This window comes from Salmo salar, chromosome ssa01, assembly GCF_905237065.1.
Source record: "Salmo salar chromosome ssa01, Ssal_v3.1, whole genome shotgun sequence".
Lineage (NCBI taxonomy): Eukaryota > Metazoa > Chordata > Actinopteri > Salmoniformes > Salmonidae > Salmo > Salmo salar.
The window spans coordinates 125,594,411-125,617,261 of NC_059442.1; the positions used below are offsets into that span (position 1 = coordinate 125,594,411).

The 22,851-nt window shown below is 42.4% G+C and overlaps 1 protein-coding gene across 2 annotated transcripts in view; it reads right to left on the bottom strand.

Moving 5' to 3' along the window:
* Window positions 1–20,881, bottom strand: part of sh2d3ca (SH2 domain containing 3Ca) — an 82,249-nt gene extending 61,368 nt beyond the window's left edge. For both annotated transcript variants that reach the window (XM_014125738.2, XM_014125731.2), the window contains exons 1-3: window positions 20,662–20,881; window positions 11,831–12,550; window positions 3,510–3,729 (exon numbers count right to left, since the gene is read on the bottom strand). In XM_014125738.2, coding sequence (XP_013981213.1) covers window positions 3,510–3,729; window positions 11,831–12,550; window positions 20,662–20,683 — 962 coding nt within the window. In that variant the 5' untranslated portion in view covers window positions 20,684–20,881. The remainder of the gene's footprint in view (window positions 1–3,509; window positions 3,730–11,830; window positions 12,551–20,661) is intronic.
* Between the last annotated feature and the right edge of the window lie 1,970 nt (window positions 20,882–22,851).

Below are 22,851 nucleotides of genomic sequence, written 5' to 3' on the forward strand. Positions count from 1 at the left end.
GACACAATGCAGCGGAGATAAAGATTTTGCGCAAACCTGTCACACAATCATGTGAACTTTATTGATATTCTTATATATGGACATAAAACTAAAACCGAGGGGGCACAAGCCCCCTTTTGCCCCCTCATGGAACCGGGCCTGTTAAGTAGGCTTGATTGTGTTAAACAGACAAGGGCAGTGCCTCAAAATGGTCTATGCCTGGGACTTATCACTAAATTCACCCCTGCACACACACACACACACACACACACACACCAACCCATGTATTAAATCACAGCACTATCACGCCTCAGACATGGAAGTTGAGTAGACTATAACCTGGGAAAAGTCACTGGGACAAGTTCCAGACCCATCAGAGCCCCATAGACACAACATGACAGCCAGACTATCACCCAGGCCTGCCCCCCCCCAACCCATTTCCTCTCTCACACAGTGTCAGTGACATCCACACGTACGCGCACACACACACACACCAATAATACCCTTTAGGAGCAGAGATTGATTCTGACAATAAGGGGGCTCTCTGTGTCAAGCCTAATGATAAAACAATTCACTCAACAGCCTTGCATTAGACTCACTAGACCAGTGGTTCCCAAACCTTTTATTATCCCGTAACCCCTTCAAACATTCAACCTCCAGCTGTGTACCCCCTCTAGCACCAGGGTCAGCGCACTCTCAAATTTAGTTTTTTGCCATCATTGTACGCCTGCCACACACACACGCTATACAATACATTTATTAAACATAAGAATAAGTGTGTGTTTGTCACAACCCGGCTCGTGGGAAGTGACAAAGAGCTCTTATAGGACCAGGGCACAAATAATAATAATGTCACGGGTGTCGTAGGGTTTAGACCAAGACGCAGCGGGAAAATGTATACTCATCTTCTTTTATTAACGGACAAAGAAGGAAAACCAAAAACAAACATGTATACAACAAAAACACGATGACAAAGAACAGGCCGGTAAGGCACAAAGCTATACACAGCAACAATCTCCCACAAAATCCCATGACAAAAACACTCCTAAATATAGGACCTTCAATCAGAGGCAACGATAGACAGCTGCCTCCAATTGAAGGCCCCAATCCCCATTACCAAAACAGAAATAGAAACACCTAGACAGAACATAGAACAATAACCAAAACCCCGGACTAATAAATCAAATACCCCTCTACCTAAATACATAGCCCGAACCATATAAACCAAATACCCCCTCTACATGAACACATACACAAACACACCCTGAACCACATAAAACAAAATACCCCTGCCACGTCCTGACCAAACTACAAGAACAAATAACCCCTTTACTGGTCAGGACATGACAAATAATCTATAATTTTGCTCTTTATTTAACCATCTTACATATAAAACCTTATTTGTTAATCGAAAATTGTGAGTTACTCACCACAGGTTAATGAGAAGGGTGTGCTTGAAAGGATGCACATAACTCTGCAATGTTGGGTTGTATTGGAGAGAGTCTCAGTCTTAAATCATTTCACACAGTCTGTGCCTGTATTTCGTTTTCATGCTAGTGAGGGCCGAGAATCCACTCTCACATAGGTACGTGGTTGCAAAGGGCATTCGTGTCTCAACAGCGCGATTTGCCAAGGCAGGATACTCTGAGCGCAGCCCAATCCAGAAATCTGGCAGTGGCTTTTGATTAAATTCTATTTTCACATAACCACTTGTTGCAATTTCGATGAGGCTCACTTGTTCAGATATCAGTAAGTGGACTGTAGGCAGGGCATGGAAGGGATAATGAATTCAGTTGTTTGTGTCATCCATTTCGGGAAAGTGCTCAGGTGCTTTGCTATATCACATTTGACATTGTCCGTAAGTTTGAGTTTATTTGCACACAAAAAAATCATACAATGATGGAAAGATCTGTGTGTTGTCCTTGTTAATGCAGACAGAGAAGAGCGCCAACTTCTTAATCATAGCCTCAATTTTGTGCCACACATTGAATATAGTTGCGGAAATCCTAGATTCAGATCATTCAGGCAAGAAAAAACATCACCCAGATAGGCCAGTCGTGAGAAACTCGTCATCATGCAAGCGGTCAGCCAAGTGAAAATGATGGTCAGTAAAGACAACTTTAAGCTTGTCTCTCAATTTAATTTTTTTTGTCAATACTTTGCCCCTTGATAACCAGCGCACTTCTGTATGTTGTAAAAGCGTTACATGGTCGCTGCCCATATCATTGCATAATGCAGAAATACACGTATTTCAGGGGCCTTGCTTTAACAAAGTTAACCATTTTCACTGTAGTTTCCAAAACATCTTTCAAGCTGTCAGGCATTCCCTTGGCAGCAAGAGCCTCTCGGTGGATGCTGCAGTGTACCCAAGTGGCTTTGGGAGCAACTGCTTGCACACGCGATACCACTCCACTATGTCTCCCTGTCATGGCTTTTGTGCCATCAGTACAGATACCAACATGAGCAGCAGCTACATTTGGCTACATACGGACCGTTAGTGGAATTCCCACGAGAGAGTAACGGTTAATGTGAGTGGATGTTAATTATTTGACTAGGCTACCTGTATTTGATATTGTGCTGTTACACTAGATAGTTTAATTTTATTTTTGGCAGTGAATCGAGGCTACTCAGGCGAGAAAAAAAACCTCACCTATATGTATAGCTCCGTTGGAAAATATAAATGGACTGTTTGAAAATGTGAATTTTTTGGGGGGTATACCCCCGACGGCATTGCGTGTACCCCAGTTTGGGAATACCTGCACTAGACAATGAAGTCACAGAAAGTAAGTTGTTCAAGCAAAGTTATCGCCTAAGAGTTATTTAATGCTATTCTTTACCTTTTTCGCAAATTGAAAAAGGGCCCACGATTTTCTCACGCAACCATGGTCAGTGAAGAGTTCTGCCGCACACGAATCAATTCCTTTCTGATGGTCTGTTCACCGGCAATTTGCCGCAAGTGAACTGGCCGGCTGTTGGAATCGGGTTTGAATAGTGAACGGAGGATGCTCGAGATGATAGCACCACCCTTTGCGTCACTGGTTGCATTCCAGGACGTCTTTACTGCAGTTATGCTGCGCATCTTAGAAGATTGCTGCTATAGTAATGCTGCTATACCTGTGTCACTTTTGCAACACTTTTACTCATGATCAATACAAGCTTGAGACACATTTTGCCATAGTCTCAAAAGTAAGTTTGGGATAGGTTAGAACTCGAACTCTGGGATATTTTTATTCTCCTATAGGCCTTCCTGTAAAGGAGTGACATCATGAAGAATGCAGAATGTCCTCGGACAGAAAGACACACTATTTTCTTTCAAAGGCCAGGGGAGCTTAGTCATCAGCCTGTCTGTAGTCTGTACAGAGGCATCCAGACATCTTAGAAGTGTATCTATCACAGATAATAGAGTTCTATATGTTTGATCTACACAAGAGATAGACAGTAATCAATTAGGAATCAGTCTGCTGTAGTACAGTTTTTCCACATCCAAAATGGCAGTTATGGTTGATATTCAATAAAATAATAAACCTCACCTGTCTGCAGGTTTAACAGCCTGGCTTTCCCTCTGAAGGCCCTCTCCCAGGTCTCTATCAGTAGAACCACTGGAGGCCCTCTCAGGCAGGGGGCTGGAGTTACTGTTTGTACCCAGGTTATCGGCTCTCTTCATGGGGAGGCTCTCCTCGATCTGATGGGTGACAAGGGTCCCAGGCTGCTGCAAGGTTTTCTTTAGAAGCTTGGGGGTTGGAGATGGCTCTGTGTGAATAGTTTAGTTTATTAGGATCCCCATTAGCTACACATGCAGATACTCTTCCTGGGGTCCACATAAAATGTACAGTTACATGACAAAGTACAGAACAAGAACTACATACGATATTACATTAAATTCTAAATAAAATGTATATTGGTAAGACACCAAGAGACAACAAAAATACTATTTTAACAATATTCATATACACTGAACAAAAATATAAACGCAACAAGCAACAATTTCAAAGATTTTACTGAGTTACAGGAAATCAGTCAATTTAAATATATTCATTAGGCCTTTATCTATGGATTTCACATGACTGGGAATACAGATATGCATCTGTTGGTCACAGATACCTTTTTAAAAAAGGCAGGGGCGTGGATCAGAAAACCAGTCAGTATCTGGTGTGACCACCATTTGCCTCATGCAGCACGACACATCTCCGTTACATAAAGTTGATCAGGCTGTTGATTGCGGCCTGTGGAATGTTGTCCCACTTCTCTTCAATGGCTGTGCGAAGTTGCTAGATATTGGCGGGAACTGAAACACGCTGTCGTACACATCGATTCAGAGCATCTCAAACATGCTCAATGGGTGACATGTCTGGTCAGTATTCAGGCCATGGAAGAACTGGGACATTTTCAACTTCCAGGAATTGTGTACAGATCTTTGTGACATGGGGCCGTGCATTATCATGCTGAAACAAGGTAATAGCGGTGAATGAATGGCATGACAACGGGCCTCTGGATCTCATCACGGTATCTCTGTGCATTCAAATTGCCATCGCTAAAATGTAATTGCGTTCATTGTCCGTAGCTTATGCCTGCCCATACCATAACCCCAGTGCCACCATGGGGCACTCTGTTCACAACATTGACATCAGCAATCCGCACACCCACACGACGTTCATTGTCAGCCATCTGCCCGGTACAGTTGAAACCGGGATTCATCTGTGAAGAGCACACTTCTGCAGTACCCTGGTGAGGACAACGAACACGCAGATTAGCTTCCCTGAGACGGTTTCCAACAAGTTTGTACAGAAATTCTTCAGTTGTGCAAACCCACAGATTCATCAGCTGTCCGGGTGGCTGGTCTCAGACGATCCCGCAGGTGAAGAAGCCAGATATGGAGGTCCTGGGCTGGCTTGGTTACACATGGTCTGCGGTTGAGGCCTGTTAGACGTACTGCCAAATTCTCTAAAACCGACTTTGGAGGTGGCTTATGGTAGATAAATTAACATTCAGTTCTCTGGCAACAGCTCCGATGGACATTCCTGCAGTCAGCATACCAATTGCACTCTCCCTCAAAACTTGAGACATCTGCGGCATTGTGTTGTGTGACAGAACTGCACATTTTAGAGTGGTTTTATTGTCCCCAGCACAAGGTGCACCTGTGTAATTATCATGCTGTTTAATCAGCTTATTGATATGCCACACCTATCAGGTGGATGGATTATCTTGGTAAAGGAGAAATGCTCACTAACAGGGATGTAAACAAATTTGTGCACAAAAGTTGAGAGAAATAAGCTTTTGTGCGTATGGAGAAAAATCTATCTGGGATCTTTAATTTCAGCTCATGAAACATGGGACTAACACTTTACATGTTGCGTTGATATTTTTGTTGAGTGTACCTATATATAGTAGTTCAATTAGATCTTTAGAAAGAGGAGAGTTACTGTGATACAAGATGTTTATCTGTTTTTTTAAAGCAAAACTTGCTTTTTGCCTGAATAACCTCTGGTGGCAGAGCATTCCACAATGACATGGTTTTATACATACCTGATGGACGCATTAAATTAGTTTTTGTTTTGGGTACCGTGAAGAAACCTCTAGTGGCGTGTCTGGTGGGGTATGTACAGTTGAAGTCGGAAGTTTACATACACCTTAGCCAAATACATTTAAACTCAGTTTTTCACAATTCCTGACATTTAATCCTAGTAAAAATTCCCTATCTTAGGTCAGTTAGGATCACCATTATATCCATTTGGAAGACCCATTTGCGACAAAGCTTTAACTTCCTGATTGATGTCTTGAGATGTTACTTCTATATATCCACATCATTTTCCTGCCTCATGACGCCATCTATTATGTGAAGTGCACCAGTCCCACCTGCAGCAAAGCACCCCCACAACATGATGCTGCCACCACCTTGCTTCACGGTTGATATGGTGTTCTTTGGCTTGCAAGCCTCCCCCTTTTTCCTCCAAACATAATGATGGTCATTATGGCCAAACAGTTCTATTTTTGTTTCATCAGACCAGAGGACATTTCTCCAAAAAGTACAATCTTTGTCCCCATGTGCAGTTGCAAACCGTAGTCTGGCTTTTTATGGCGGTTGTTACGTTCCCCAGTTTCTGTGTTGTGGTTTTGTTTGTATGTGTGTGTTTCAGGATGGATTCCTGAAATTCCCCCAAGCAGCTGATTGGTCGACCCCAATGATGATTGGAGCTGACCCCGCCCCTCGTCAGAAACAGCTGTCTTCAATTACCGACTCCTTCTGAAGCTATATAAGCCAGTGTTCTGTTGCTCAGAAGAGAGATGATTAGTATGTCCTGTGTTGTTGTCTTTATTTACTTTGTGTTATTCTGTTTCATTTGTTCCCAGGGGGAAGAAGGCACCTAGGGAGTGCTTAGGCAAGAGGCCTGCGGGCATACATAACCCGTTGCATTTACTGTCTATACACACTAGGTAAGACCTGGGTGGACCACCCCCTGTATTTTGGTTAGTGCACCAGGTGGTGCTAAGATGGGTAAGTAGTGGGTAGGCAGGTAAGGTAGGAGAGGGGACTTTGACATTCACTTTCTTGGCTTCCATTCAACCCCTTTTCCCCAAAAAATGTACCGTGTGAAGGATTAAATTCCCAGTAAATAGTAAATTCTCTGCCTTTGTCATTCTTACTCGCACCTACAATCCCATACCTCTTCCACTCCACGGGGAGTTGAGTTGTAGCAGGGTGTTGCGTTCCCTCTCCCTAGAGGTGTACGTAACAGCGGTTTTGGTGCAGTGGCTTCTTCCTTGCTGAGCGGCCTTTCAAGTTATGTCAATATAGGACTCGTTTTACTGTGGATATAAATACTTTTGTACCTGTTTCCTCCAGCATCTTCACAAGGTCCTCTGCTGTTCTGGGATTGATTTGCACAAGTACGTTCATCTCTAGGAGACAGAACGTCTCCTTCCTGAGCGGTATGACGTCTGCGTGGTCCTATGGTGTTTATACTTGGGTACTATTGTTTGTACAGATGAATGTGGTACCTTCAGGTGTTTGGAAATTGCTCCCAAGGATGAACCAGAATTGTGGAGGCCTACAATTCTTTTTCTGAGGTCTTGGCTGATTTCTTTTGATTTTCCCATGATGTCAAGCAAAGAGGCACTGATTTTAACGGTACACCTTGAAATACATCCACAGGTACACCTCCAATTAACTCAAATGTTGTCAATTAGCCTAGCCATGACATTTTCTGAAATTTTCCAAGATGTTCAAAGGCACAGTCCACTTAGTGTATGTAAACTTCTGACCCACTGAAATTGTGATACAGTGAATTATAAGTTAAATTCTGTCTAAACAATTGTTGAAAAAATTACTTGTCATGCACAAAGTAGATGTCCTAACCGACTTGCCAAAACTATAGTTTGTTAACAAGACATTTGTGGAGTGGTTGAGAAATGAGTTTTAATGACTCCCAACCTAAGTGTATGTAGACTTCTGACTTCAACTGTATGTCTGTTTGTTGTGCATGCAATTGGATTATACAAATAGTTAGGCTTTTCAACACAAATGTTTCATCAAGACTGGAAGAGAAGTAGTTAATTTCTCCTCAACCATGAAAGATTATCATGCATGTTTTTGATGTTAGTTCTGTGTGCAGTTAAGGGTAAGGCTTGCTGCTTTGTTTTGAGCCATATGCAGCATTGCTGGGCCTTTATTTGCTGCACCTGACCCTATTACTGGACAGTAATCAGTGGGACAATAGTCTGAACAACTAGTACAGTTGAACATTGTGTCAAACAGGATCTTTTTATAACAGATATACCTCACCCCAATGTCGCTACAACTTTGTCAATATGACTTGAACCAAATACAATGCTTTTGGTTTTAAGACCAGTTTATTGTTAATTTCCCATTCTGACACTAACTCCTTGCTAAGATTCTCAGTGAGCTCATTGGCTGTAGGTGCTGATATGTAGAGTGTGCAATCATCAGCATACATAGTCATTTATGCTAGTAAGTTGCAAATCATTTGCAATAGAGAAGAGTAATGGACCAAGGCAACTGCCCTGATGGATACTGCACTGTACATACCTGAGAAGCTTCCATTGAAGAATACTCTGAGCTCTATTGGATAAGTACCGCTCCAACTGTGTGATGTTAATCCGTAATGAGTTTTTATCAACAACAATTTATGAACAATACTCAGACTGCACTAATGAGTCGGACGAGAGGGATTTACTCCAGACACCCGACGAGGCCCTCATCCCCGTCATACGCAGGAGAAAAAAATGGAGATAACGCGGAAGGAGATCGGGGTGCCTTGTATGGATCCAGCGATGAGTGGCTAATCTGCCTTTGCCATAGGTACTATTGGCCAACGTACAATCGCTGGATATTAAAGTGGACGAACGACAAGCACGTACATCCTACCAATGGGATATTAACTCTGATATCTTATGTTTCACCGAGTCGTGTCTGAGCAACATACAGCTAGCGGGTTACACACTGTATCGGCAGGATAGAACGGCAGGATAGAACAGCAGCCTCTGGTAAGACAAAGGGTGGTGGTCTATGTATATTTGTAAACGACAGCTGGTGCACGATATCTAAGGAAGTCTCAAGGTTTTGCTTGCATGAGGTAGAGTATCATGATAAGCTGTAGACCACACTATCTACTAAGAGTTTTCATCTATATTCTTCGTAGCTGTCTATTTACCACCACAAACCGATGCTGGCACTAGGCCCGCACTCAATGAGCTGTATACGGCCATAAGCAAACAGGAAAACGCTCAGAGGCAGCGCTCCTAGTGGCAGGGGACTTTAATGCAGGGAAACTTAAATCTGTTTTACCTCATTTATACCAGCATGTTAAATGTGCAACCAGAGGGGTAGAACTGCCGCTTTCAAAGAGCGGGACTCTAACCCGGAAGCTTATAAGAAATCCCACTATGCCCTCCGATGAACCATCAAACAGGCAAAGTGTCAATACAGGACTAAGATTGAATTGTACTACACTGGCTCCAACATTCGTCGGATGTGGCAGGGCTTGCAAACTATTAGACTACAAAGGGAAGCACAGCCGTGAGCTACCCAGTGACACAAGCCTACCAGATAAGCTAAATTACTTCAATGCTCGCTTCGAGGAAAGTAACACTGAAACATGCATGAGAGCATCAGCTGTTCCAGATGACTGTGATCACGCTCTCTGTAGCCGATGTGAGTAAGACCTTTAAACAGGTCAACATTCACAAGGCCGCAGGGCCAGATGGATTACCAAGACGTGAACTCCAAGCATGCGCTGACCAACTTGGCAAGTGTCTTCACTGACATTTTCAACCTCTCCTTGTCTTGAGTCTGTGATACCAATATGTTTCAAGCAGACCACCATAGTCCCTGTGCCCAAGAACACTAAGGTAACCTGTCTAAATGACTACCGACCCGTAGCACTCATGTCTGTAGCCATGAAGTGCTTTGAAAGGCTGGTCATGGCTCATATCAACATCATTATCCCAGAAACGCTAGACCCACTCCAATTTGCATACCGCCCCAACAGATCCACAGAGGATGCAATCTCTATTTTACTCCACACTGCCCTTTCCCACCTGGACAAAAGGAACAGCTATGTGAGCATGCTACTCATTGACTACAGCTCAGCGTTCAACACCATTGTGCCCTCAAACCTCATCATTAAGCTAAGAACCCTGGGACTAAAACCCCCCCTCTGCAACTGGATCCTGGACTTCCTGACGGGCCGCCCCCAGGTGATAAGCGTAGGTAACAATACATCTGCCATGCTGATCCTCAACACGGGGGCCCCTCAGGGGTACGTACTCAGTCGCCGCCTGTACTCCCTGTTCACTCACGACTGCATGGCCAGGCACAATTCCAACACCATCATTAATTTCACAGATGACAACAGTGGTAGGCCTGATCACCAACAATGACGAGACAGCCTATAGGGAGGAGGTCAGAGACCTGGCCGTGTGATGCCAGGGCAACAACCTCTCCCTCAACGTGATCAAGACAAAGGAGATGATTGTGGACTACTGGAAAAGGAGGACCGAGCACACCCCCATTCTCATCGATGGGGCTGTAGTGGATCAGGTTGAGAGTTTCATGATCCTTGGTGTCCACATCACCAACAAACTAACATGGTCCAAGCACACCAAGACAGTTGTGAAGAGGGCACAACAAAACCAATTCCCCCTCAGGAGACTGAAAAGATTTGGCATGGGACCTCAGATCCTCTAAAGGTTCTACAGCTGCACCATCGAGAGCATTCTGACTGGTTGCATCACTGCCTGGTATGGCAACTGCTCGGCCTCCGATCGCAAAGCACTACAAAGGGTAGTGCGTACGGCCCAGTACATCACTGGGGCCAAGCTTCCTGCCATCCAGGACCTCTATACCAGGCGGTGTCAGAGGAAGGCCCTAAAAATTGTCAAACTCCAGCCACCCTAGTCATAGACTGTTCTCTCTGGCACCCCAATGGTGGAACAAGCTCCCTCACGACGCCAGGACAGCGGAGTCAATCACCACCTTCCGGAGACACCTGAAACCCCACCTCTTCAAGGAATACCTGGGATAGGATAAAGTAATCCTTCTAACCCCCCCCTTAAAAGATTTAGATGCACTATTGTAAAGTGGTTGTTCCACTGGATATTATAGGTGAATGCACCAATTTGTAAGTCGCTCTGGATAAGAGCGTCTGCTAAATGACTAAAATGTAAATGTAAATGTACCGCACGGCAAGCGGTACCGGAGCACCAAGTCTAGGCTTCTAAACAGCTTCTACCCCCAAGCCATAAGACTCCTGAACATCTAATCAAATGGCTACCCAGACTATTTGCACCCCCCCCCCCCCCCCCATTTTACGCTGCTGCTACTCTCTGTTTATTATCTATGCATAGTCACTTTAATAACTCTACATGTCCATATTACTTCAATTACCTCAACTAACCGGTGCCCCCGCACATTGACTCTGTACTGGTACCCCCTGTATATAGCCTCACTATTGTTATTTTACTGCTGCTCTTTAATTATTTGTTACTTTTATTTCTTTTTTTTTAAGGTATTTTTCTTAACTGCATTGTTGGTTAAGGGCTTGTAAGAAAGCATTTCACCTGTTGTATTCGGCACGTGTGACAAATTAAATTTGATTTGAAACAATACAACTTCAACTATCATCATATTATTCATTTATTTTAGCCAATCAGTCATCTGAGTCAGTGCAGTATACTGTAAGTTGAGTATCCTTCCCTATATGCATGCTGAAAGTCAGTAGTTAACTTGTTCTTTGAAAAATAGCATTATATTTTTTCAAACACAATTTTCTCCTTCACATCACTCAGAACACACTATTTTTAGTAAATAGTGGTATCCAATTGGTAGTTTATAGTCTTGTCCCATCGCTGCAACTCCCGTACGGACTCAGGAGAGGCGAAAGTCGAGAGCCATGCGTCCTCCGAAACACAACCCAACCAAGCCTCACTGCTTCTTGACACAATGCCCGCTTAAACCAGAAGCCAGCCTTCATCAACGTGTCAGAGGAAACACCGTACACCTGACGACTGTGTCAGTGTGCATCGCGCCCGGCCCGCCACAGGAGTTGCTAGTGCGCGATGGGACAAGAACATCCCTGCCAGCCAAACCCTCCCTATCGCGGACGAAGCTGGGCCAATTGTGCACCGCCCCATGGGTCTACCAGTCGTGGCCGGCTGCAACAGAACCTGGACCTAGAACCTGGACTCGAACCAGGCTCTCTAGTGGCACAGCTAGCACTGCGATGCAGTGTCTTAGACCACTGCGCCACTCGGGAGGCCCCCGGCTTATCATTATTGATGGATAACAGGTGCATGCTAGAGCCCTGGCTCTATGATGAGACGGAATCAGACTGACCAGGAACAGTAGCAAGGTTCCTTCTAGCACCACCAGTTGAAGCTGTATCTGAAGATGCACCCTGATCAGTGGTGAATGTGTGTTCTTTGGAGACGTCTTCACAAGTGAGCGGAGGGGCGTTAGAGGTAGTAGACCCCACATCCTGAGCTGACATAAGCTGCCCTTGGTGTGGTTCTTCTTCCTCACAGTGGGCCTGTGGGTCTCCGTGTTCATTCCTATCGAGTGATCCTCTGTGGATGGGAGGCAGCCCTTGGTTCCGTTGGGGCGTTGGACCAGGACCAGCCTGGCTGGATATAGGTGAGAGAGGCTGGTCCTTTCTGGAGCCAGGCCGGCTGGATTGTGCCATGAGCAGGGGAGACCTACACGCATGGTCGCCTGCCGGCCGCTGGCTCTGACTCCTGCCCAGCCTTGCCCCTGTCTTCTCCTTGATCTTCTTGGTCCCTCTTTTCCCAGAATTCCCACTCTTGTCTCTCTTCCTGAGGAGGAAGCGGGGAAAGGTGCCCATGTGGGTGTAGTTGTCGCTGGAGCGGGCGGAGCTGGATGTGCATGGCTGCATCATATCCATGTCGTCAACAAACGTCTCCACAGCGATGGGGGAGGATACCACGTCCAGAGCCCCAGCCCCATCAGGCTCGGAGGAGGAGGACTTGGAGTCGGATTTGTCAGACCATGAGCTCCGACGGAAGGAGAAGTTAGGGAGAATCCCAAACCACTTTAAACCTGTTGAGGGAGGGGGCGAGACAGACAGATAATGTCATACATTGTCACACACTCTTCAAATAGAATTCCACTCAAAAACATTTGGTATTTGTTTCATTAATCCATTGTTGATATAGTCCCAAAATGTTTTACATGTCAGCAATCAGTTCTTAATGTTTTAATATCTTTTCTATATAGTCTGTCTTTGCTTTCCTCACATTATTAGTTTCATACCCTGTTTAAGTGTTCTACAATGTTGAGTGTGTTCTAGAATGTTTGGAACGTGACCCCCTGGGCTGGGTTGTTGGAGTGCAAGAGGTGACTGCTGGCATATATAGTTGTTTTTTTCAGAAACTTCAAGCTGTTCAAAGTTAACAGTATAACATGGTCAGATTGAGAGGTGGTGGGAGAGCCAGAACATCCTCCCGGGGTCCAGGGGAACAATACATAAACACTGGGCAGGAATGGAAACAGCTTGTCTTAGGTGTACGAGCTAACTCGTTCTTTTGAAACAATTATTTCAATTGAATTTTTGAGGAAGGTGATGTGTTAAGATAGGGGACCCAGCGCTAGCAGCCTATTTAGTTGGTGTGAAGCAGCAACAGTTGAGACAGAGACAGTAGATCAAATGCAAAATAGGTGGTAGGCTATTTAGTCTATTTACAGCGCAGATGATTCTGCAGACTGGATCTGGAATTGTATTTACAAACATGTATAAATGGCAACAATGACTTAAGGGCTCAGTGCAGTCAGATTTGATTTGCCTTTGTTTTATATATATTTCCACACTATGAGGTTAGAATAAAACTGTGAAATTGTCAAAATGATGATAATGCCCTTTTACCATTCGAAATGACCGCCTGGAATTTCTGCCTGTTTTGGTTGGATGGTGACATCACCAGGGGGTCAATTATTTAATAGACCAATACGAAAGAGAGTTTTCCCCTCCCCACTCAGACCACTCCCAAAAAACGGGGACCCCTTTTGTGATAGCAAATTCATAATCAAAACAACTCGAGCGAGATAAAAACAGCATATTCACAGCAAATTCTCCAGTGTTAAATCAACACTGAAAGATTGGGACCATATGCACACTGGAACCAGTGTTCAATTAACACACTGCTTAGTTAATAAGAGTCTATTCACGCACCCGTGCCTAAGTAACAATTTAAAAAAACGAATCAAAATCCATCAGTTTAAACAAGATATCTGTTTCGCATGGGCTGCGTCTCAATCCGCCGCATCCGCCTACATTGGCCTTCCGCGACTGCGGTGGAAAGTGGCAGAGCTTCAGTGCTGTTTGTCAGACCAGGAGACATCCTGAAAATCTATCTTCTCACAAAACGTCTGTAGCGTCCGAGCGGTTAGGCCTACTAACTAATATGACCACTCTAAGATGAGACTCTCGTGAACACGATGGTGTTCTCCGTTTTGCTCTAAGACCCCCACAAGTGTAATGGGACTCCTCTGAAGGTAACCCGGTACAGGTTGAAAAAAACCGGATGGAATTATCGAGTTAGTTTTGTGCAAAAAAATTAAAAAGGGGTTAAATGTGTCCAAAAAACGAAGATATTTCACTTCAAAACCTTATGATTTTTATACTGTCTGTTGTGCAATTTATTAATGTGTTATTCAATGCATTTCTATGGGCTACAGAAGGTCCTAACATTTTAAATCAGATAATGGAATTATCCATGGTATGACCCTCTTAAAACAATTCCTAGCTTAGTAGAAACCCCCCCCCCCCCCCCCCAAAGGTTTACACTTTTAGAGGTTAAAACCTTATTCAAATATTTCCTATAGAGTGCCTTGCGAAAAGCAAGTGATTTGTAGAGTTACCACCCATGACTATTTGTTAGTGCAGCGGTTCCAAAACTAGGGGTAGCGACCCCATGTGGAATCACCTGATATGAAAATGGGATCACGGGAGAATCTCAAATATTCTGAAGAAAAAAAACATTTACAAAATATATACACTACCATTCAAAAGTTTGGGGTCACTTAGCCTGTTGGAGCTAGGGGGCAGTATTTTCACGGCCAGATAAAAAAACGTACCCGATTTAAACTGGTTACTACTCTTGCCCAGAAACGAGAATATGCATATAATTAGTAGATTTGGATAGAAAACACTCTAAAGTTTCTACAACTGTTTGAATGGTGTCTGTGAGTATAACAGAACTCATATGGCAGGCCAAAACCTGAGAAGATTCCATGCAGGAAGTGCCCTGTCTGACAATTTGTTGTCCTTCTGTTGCATCTCTATCAAAAATACAGCATCTGTGCTGTTACGTGACACTTTCTAAGGCTTCCATTGGCTCTCTAAAGCGTTCAGAAAACGGAATGATGTGTCTCCTGTCTCTGGGCAAAGTACAGCAGCAGAGTTTGTAAGTGGCCTGCCTGGGGACAGTGAGACTGAGATGCGCATTCACGAGACTTCTCCATTTTTTTCTTTCAGTCTTTGAATGAATACAACGTTGTCCGGTTGGAATATTATCGCTATTTTACGAGAAAAATAGCATACATTTTAAACAGCGTTTGACATGCTTCTATGTACGGTAATGGAATATTTTGAATTTTTTTGTCACGAAATGCGCTCGCGCGTTACCCTTCGGATAGTGACCTGAACGCACGAACAAAACGGAGGTATTTGGATATAACTATGGATTATTTGGAACCAAAACAACATTTGTTGTTGAAGTAGAAGTCCTGGGAGTGCATTCTGACGAAGAACAGCAAAGGTAATCCAATTATTCTAATAGTAATTCTGAGTTTAGGTTGCCCCAAACTTGGTGGGTGTCAAATTAGCTAGCCTGTGATGGCCGAGCTATGTACTCAGAATATTGAAGAATGTGCTTTCACCGCAAAGCTATTTTAAAATCTGACATAGCGTTTGCATAAAGGAGTTCTGTATCTATAATTCTTAAAATAATTGTTAGGTATTTTGTCAACGTTTATCATGAGTAATTTAGTAAATTCACCGGAAGTTTTCGGTGGGTATGCTAGTTCTGAACATCACATGCTAATGTAAAAAGCTGGTTTTTGATATAAATATGAACTTGATTGAACAAAACATGCATGTATTGTATAACATAATGTCCTAGGAGTGTCATCTGATAAAGATCATCAAAGGTTAGTGCTGCATTTAGTTTTGGTTTTTGTGACATATATGCTTGCTTTGAAAATGGCTGTGTGATTATTTTTGGCAGGGTACTCTCCTGACATAATCTAATGTTTTGCTTTCGCTGTAAAGCCTTTTTGAAATCGGACAACGTGGTTAGATTAACGAGAGTCGTATCTTTACAATGGTGTAAAATAGTCATATGTTTGAGAAATTGAAGTTATAGCATTTTTGAGGTATTTGTATTTCGCGCCACGCGATTCCACTGGCTGTTGACTAGGGTGGGACGCAAACGTCCCACTGGCCCAGAGAGGTTAAAAATGTCCTTGTTTTTGAAAGAAAAGCACATTTGTTGTCCATTAAAATAACATCAAATTGATCAGAAATACATGTTGTAATGTTGTGACTATTGTAGCTGGGAACGGCAGATTTTTAACATAATATCTACATAGGCGTACAGAGGCCCATTATCAGCAACCATCACTCCTGTGTTCCAATGGCACGTTGTGTTAGCTAATCCAAGTTTATAATTTTAAAAGGCAAATTGATCATTAGAAAACCCTTCTGCAATTATGTTAGCACAGCTGAAAACTGTTGTGCTAATTAAAGAAGCAATAAAACTGTCTTTCTTTAGACTAGTTGAGTATCTGGAGCATCAGCATTTGTGGGTTCGATTACAGGTCCTTATGCTGATTGAGGTCCTTATTCCTGAGGAATGGGTTTGATTTTTAAGACTATCTTTCTGCTTGCATTTCTTATTTATATTTTGATGTGTGTATTTTCTGTAATTTATGCATATCAGGGATCCTCTGTAAAAGAGACCTTGGTCTCCGTATGACTCCCTGATCAAATAAAGGTTAAATAAAATAAAAAGAAATGTAAACTTCAATGGGTTAGGGACGTCCCAAGGATTCCAGATAGCACATATCATTAGAGGCTGCTGACCTATATACATAGACTTGAAATCACTGGCCACTTTAATAATGTTTACATATTTTGCATTAGTCATCTCATATGTATATACTGTATTCTATCCTACTGTATCTTAGTCTATGTATTACTCATCTCATATGTATATACTGTATTCTATCCTATTCTCCTGTATCTTAGTCTATGTATTACTCATCTCATATGTATATACTGTATTCTATTCTATTCTACTGTATCTTAGTCTATGCCGCTGTGACATTGCTCATCCAAATATTTATATATTCTTAATTCCATTCCTTTACTTTAGATTGTGTGTATTGTTAGATTTTACTTGTTAGATACTACTGCACTGTTGGAGCAAGAAACACAAGCATTTCGCTACACCCGCAATAACATCTGCTAAACACGTGTATGTGACAAATAAAATGTGATTTGAATAAAGTCGTGAGTTTACCGGCGAGCCAGTTCACAATGGTGTGGTGACTAGAACAGTTTGACTTTTCAAACAGAGATAAACACTGCTAAGTAAATTACATGATTACCAGCAAGGTTATTATAGTAAATTAAAAATAATCCGAAAATGAATCATGAAAAAACTATTCAGTAAACTGAAATAAAATAATTAACAAACCTGTTTGAAAAACTAAAACTAAATGGAAACTATTATCATTGACTCAGAAACGAACTAAAATAAATTATGTTTCGTTTTAGTTTTTTTCCCTAAGCTTTGGGCAAAAGTTGAATGCAGTTTTTTTAATTTTCGGTAGGTTTCAAGCTACTGAATCTGGCAAGTAAATGCTGCCAGAAGATGGCTATGTTTCAAATAGGCCTATCCTATTCATAGACGCTAACTACTTTAGCGCCTATTGACGATAGTATCTTCTGACCGTGGTAGTTTTGTTAAGAGCCCTACGCTTGCTCTAAACATTAACACGCATCGTTTGCAGTACGTTTTTTGAAACGTTTATTTATTTGTATTTTTTTACAAACCGCTGGAAACCTTACATACGGAGAACAAGGGTTTTCGAGAGCTAAAATGGGCCTAGCTTGTGCATCACTATCACTAGCCATTACTAGCTATCAAGGAAAAAATAATCTAGGTAGCAAAATGGATTCTTCTTACATGCACTACTAAAGTTAAAAAGCATTGAATTGGTGTAAACCCTTATACCTCATTGGCGTAAACATGGGCGAGCGAGGATTTCCTTCCACCAATTTAACCTAACCTATGACCTGACCCAAGACCTTGGCTACGTTCAGTTGCCGAATGTTCTCCAACGTTGCAGATAGAAATGCCATGATTAGAGCTGATGTGATTCCGTATTCTACATGTCAGAGGCATGTTGGTTCTACATAGGTTATTTCTATCTGAACGTTCCAAAACATTGCATCCTGCTGAATGTGCCCCTTATGTATGAAAGTGACATATTTTCCAGGAAATAGCCTTGTAGTTTTTGAACATTTGTAGGCTTATTGAATGGTTTTCAATGGGCAAAAACATAGCGCAATTTTCAGAGCAAAAACTTCATAAAAGTAAATTCATCCACAAAAATGTATATAATTTTATATGCATCTTAAATGTCACTTGCACATCGTAGTACTGCCCCCCAGTTGCGAGAATTGACATCCCAAAAAACACACAAAACAAACACTATACCATACAAATGGCCCCTAGTCATGCTTTCTGTCCCTAACACTCAAATTAAAACTAAATATAAAAAAAAAGAAATATAAAAATGTTTATAAAATTATAACTAAATAAAAACTAGCAAATAAGATCTGACTGAAACTAAACTGAATTTCAAATAAAGATTGAAAAAACGAATAGAAATAAAAACAAATAGAAAAAACAAACCTATAATAAACCTTGACTACCTGACTGACATTTGTTATTTTACATGAACAAAAGCCTAATGTTTGAAGTGATTAGCAATAGGATTAGCCATAGGTTTGCAAGGGTAATTAACAATGTTTGTTGCACACAATTAGTCCGTTTTGTGTGGGGGAAAATGGAGGTAAAACCTCTCACGTGATGATAGGCACATCACATGATGATGATGACGACAGTGGTGATGGGGAATGTAGGCCTTGTTGTATTTCTTACTTAGCCTGCTTTTTTTATACCTGTGATTTCAGAAAGTGAGACTACAGTAGGCTCCTAAACTTTCAAAGTAATTGTTCTATACACTTTCTCTAGACTCCCATGTGTGTTTCTGTATAAAGACCATTTACTGAGAGAACTCTGATTCAGACAGAACCACCAGAACTAAATATAATAACAGACTCTGAAGGGACAGGACAGTCAGCACTGTACTGGATAGGAGGATGAAACAGAAACTACACGTTTTGTCTTTACTTTGTCCTCAAAGAGGCAGTGGCCACTATTACGTTTCCCAGCAAGAAACAAAAAAATTGTTGCAAAAACAGAAGGGGGAACTGAAAAAACAGTCACTGACAACAACCAAAACGAAACAGGTGGGGTTCTGAAAGACACTAATGGGGTTGTCACTGAATGTTGACTAGCAGCAACAACTGGGACATAAGACACCCACCCTGAGCGCCCACTAAATTTGCCCAAGAAGAGACAAACAAAATACAAACCTACACCATACTTAAAGACAGCAAGCAAACCAAAAAGTGGAGAAAATGAAAACAGGAAGATCAGATAAAGGATAGATTTTTTTATTTTTTTATATAAATCAAATAGTGACAGCCAACTAAAGGTGTTGACCCTCCACATCTCTCAACACAACTGGAGCACTGGGCCAACCGCTCTTAAATATCACCTGGGACAGCACAGGTGAAACACCTTCTGACTAACGAGAAACGAGATGACACTAATTGGTGCGCCCAATGTGCTAACGTGTTAATGTCCAACCTCGAAATATAAACAGAAAAACCAAAGCCTGTAACACCACTAAAGGATACTTTTGTAGCTGTGACATCTATCTACACTGTAGAGTAAAGCACCTTCAAAAGTAACAGTTAACCAATGAAACTGAACTGTTTCCTGTGCGTGCTGCTGCTGCATCTATCTTGGAAGTCCTGTGGTGTATATGCGCACGCATGTGTGGTATTTTCACACTTCCTCTTCCCCTCCAGTGAAGTACAAAAATATACCTAATTTCTCCCTTAAAACAGGCTGAGGTCAGGATCTAAGACCAGTAATAGCCTATCATATACATGTATAAAGCGTATACATTCTAATACAATATAAACTGGGTGGTTCGAGCCCTGAATGCTGATTGGCTGACAGCCGTGGTATATTTAAGCAATAAGGCCAGAGGAGGTGTGGTATATGGCCAATATACCAAGGCTAAGGGCTGTTCTCAAGCACGACGCAACGCGGAGTGCCTGGACACAGCCCTTAGCCGTGGTATATTGGCCATATATCACAAACCCCCGAGATGCCTTATTGCTATTATAAACTGGTTACCAACATAGTTAGAGCAGTAGAAATAAATGTTTTGTCATACCCATGGTATAATTTATAACAGCAATAAGGCACCTCTGGGATTTGTGGTATTTGGCCAATATACCACAGCTAAGGGCTGTATCCAGGCACTACGCGTTGGGTCGTGACTAAGAACAGCCCTAAGCCGTGGTATATTGGCCATATACCACAGCCCCTCGGGCCTTGTTGCTTTAGTATATGATGTCTATGGTGTTGTCATGTATGTACATGTACATGGTCTATAGTCATAACTCACATTATTGCAATGGTGTAGGCTAGCAGCTGTAGCACACCCTTCAACTAGATCAGAAGTGCATTATTTACTACGTCCCTCTTAATTTATTCATTTGAAAGAAGACCGTATCTAGGTCAGCCTAAAAAAGATAAATGTTACACTGTAGATATTTTTTGGTGTTATACTGTCTAAAGCTTTATTTGCATCAGACCAGTGAGAGGAATGGCAGGTGGCTCAAACACAGATATCTGCATACTACTGTCACTAGCATGACGTAATCATAAGAGAGGTGCATTTAGTTAATGATTAACGTGAATCCTCAGGCTCTAACCACACACACACACACACACACACACTGAAGTGGTACTCCACACACACCGTAGTAGGCTACTCACTCAGTTTCCGTTTTCCGCTCATGGTGTGGCTGTGGGGTCCAACTTCAGGCTTACTGACTAACTGACTGGGGGGGAAGAGAGCAGAGAGCTACTCAATCTCCGGTAACAAGAGCAGGAACCAACCACTCCTTTAACCAACCAACCTCTCCTCTGTCTAGCCACAGTTCAGTTCAGTTCCGCTCCACAAGGCAGATGTGTAAATGTATGCACGCAGAAGAAGCTGTCGACAGGCCTCTGTGCTTCCTGTGTTGGCCAGTGGGGAGTAGGTAACAGGGAGGTGAGAGTAGAGGAGCCTGTAGCATGTCACTGTATTGTGGCTATACAGAAGTAGTGCAGCGGTGTGCGGTGTACAGTGAGGGAAAAAAGTGTTTGATCCCCTGCCGATTTTGTACGTTTGCCCACTGACAAAGAAAGGATCAGTCTATAATTTTAATGGTAGGTTTATTTGAACAGTGAGAGACAGAATAACAACAACAAAAAATCCAGAAAAACGCATGTCAAAAATGTTATAAAATTATTCTTCTTGAGCCACTCCTTTGTTGCCTTGGCCGTGTGTTTTGGGTCATTGTCATGCTGGAATACCCATCCACGACCCATTTTCAATGCCCTGGCTGAGGGAAGGAGGTTCTCACCCAAGATTTCACGGTACATGGCCCCGTCCATCGTCCTTTTGATGCGGTGAAGTTGTCCTGTCCCCTTAGCAGAAAAACACCCCCAAAGCATAATGTTTCCACCTCCATGTTTGACGGTGGGGATGGTGTTCTTGGGGTCATAGGCAGCATTCCTTCTCCTCCAAACACGGCGAGTTGAGTTGTGCTAGTGTGTTACCAATTGTTTTCTTGGTGACTATGGTCCCAGCTGCCTTGAGATCATTGACAAGATCCTCCCGTGTAGTTCTGGGCTGATTGCTCACCGTTCTCATGATCATTGCAACTCCACGAGGTGAGATCTTGCATGGAGCCCCAGGCCGAGGGAGATTGACAGTTCTTTTGTGTTTCATCCATTTGCGAATAATCACACCAACTGTTGTCACCTTCTCACCAAGCTGCTTGGCGATGGTCTTGTAGCCCATTCCAGCCTTGTGTAGGTCTACAATCTTGTCCCTGACAGCCTTGGAGAGCTCTTTGGTCTTGGCCATGGTGGAGAGTTTGGAATCTGATTGATTGATTGCTTCTGTGGACAGGTGTCTTTTATACAGGTAACAAACTGAGATTGGGAGCACTCCCTTTAAGAGTGTGCTCCTAATCTCAGCTCGTTACCTGTATAAAAGACACCTGGGAGCCAGAATTATTTCTGATTGAGAGGGGGTCAAATACTTATTTCCCTCATTAAGATGCAAATCAATTTCTAACATTTTTGACATGCGTTTTTCTGGATTTTTTTGTTGTTATTCTGTCTCTCACTGTTCAAATAAACCTACAATTAAAATTATAGACTGATCCTTTCTTTGTCAGTGGGGAAAAAGTACAAAATCAGGTGCAGACAACCGGCCCTACCTGCATGTAACATGTAGTGCTGCCTGCATGTGAGACCTTTTCCCACTGACTGAAGTTAATAATGAATGATTTATTAATTAAACTGAAAGCCCCAGCTGCCTATCAGATCTCTGGTCTGATATTATATCTCTGAGCTGTTGTTGTTGTTATTTTATCCTGGGAGTCTGGGACCACTAGTGAATTGTTGAGGGACCGTTTGTACATACGAGATGGCTACAGTATATCTGATTCTAGGCCCATCAATCTGACACTTACAAATACAGATTTCCATGCAGTGAAGATATACTATGAACAGTGAGACCAATGATATGATGAAAGGCATTCCCCACAGACTGTCTATGACAGTAAAAAGCATCAGCGTGGGGAAAAAAAGAAAAACATTAAAGTATTTGTTTACGGAGTTTTCAATTTCCTCCATATGGAAATATAAAGCTACATACATGTCAAATATGAGGAACATGTTGTGCGTGTTTTTAAGAGCTGAAATGACACGTACTTTTAGAGCTGGGCGATATGGACAAACATCAATATCGCGGTAAATTTCCTGATGTAACGGCTGTTGCAAGGAGTAGACCAAGGCGCAGCGTGTTGAGTGCTCATCATGTAATTTATTGTACTGAGAAGACATGAACAAAGAAACAAAAAAATGACTGCCAAACAGTTCTGTCAGGTAAGCAACTGTAATGGTTGTTGC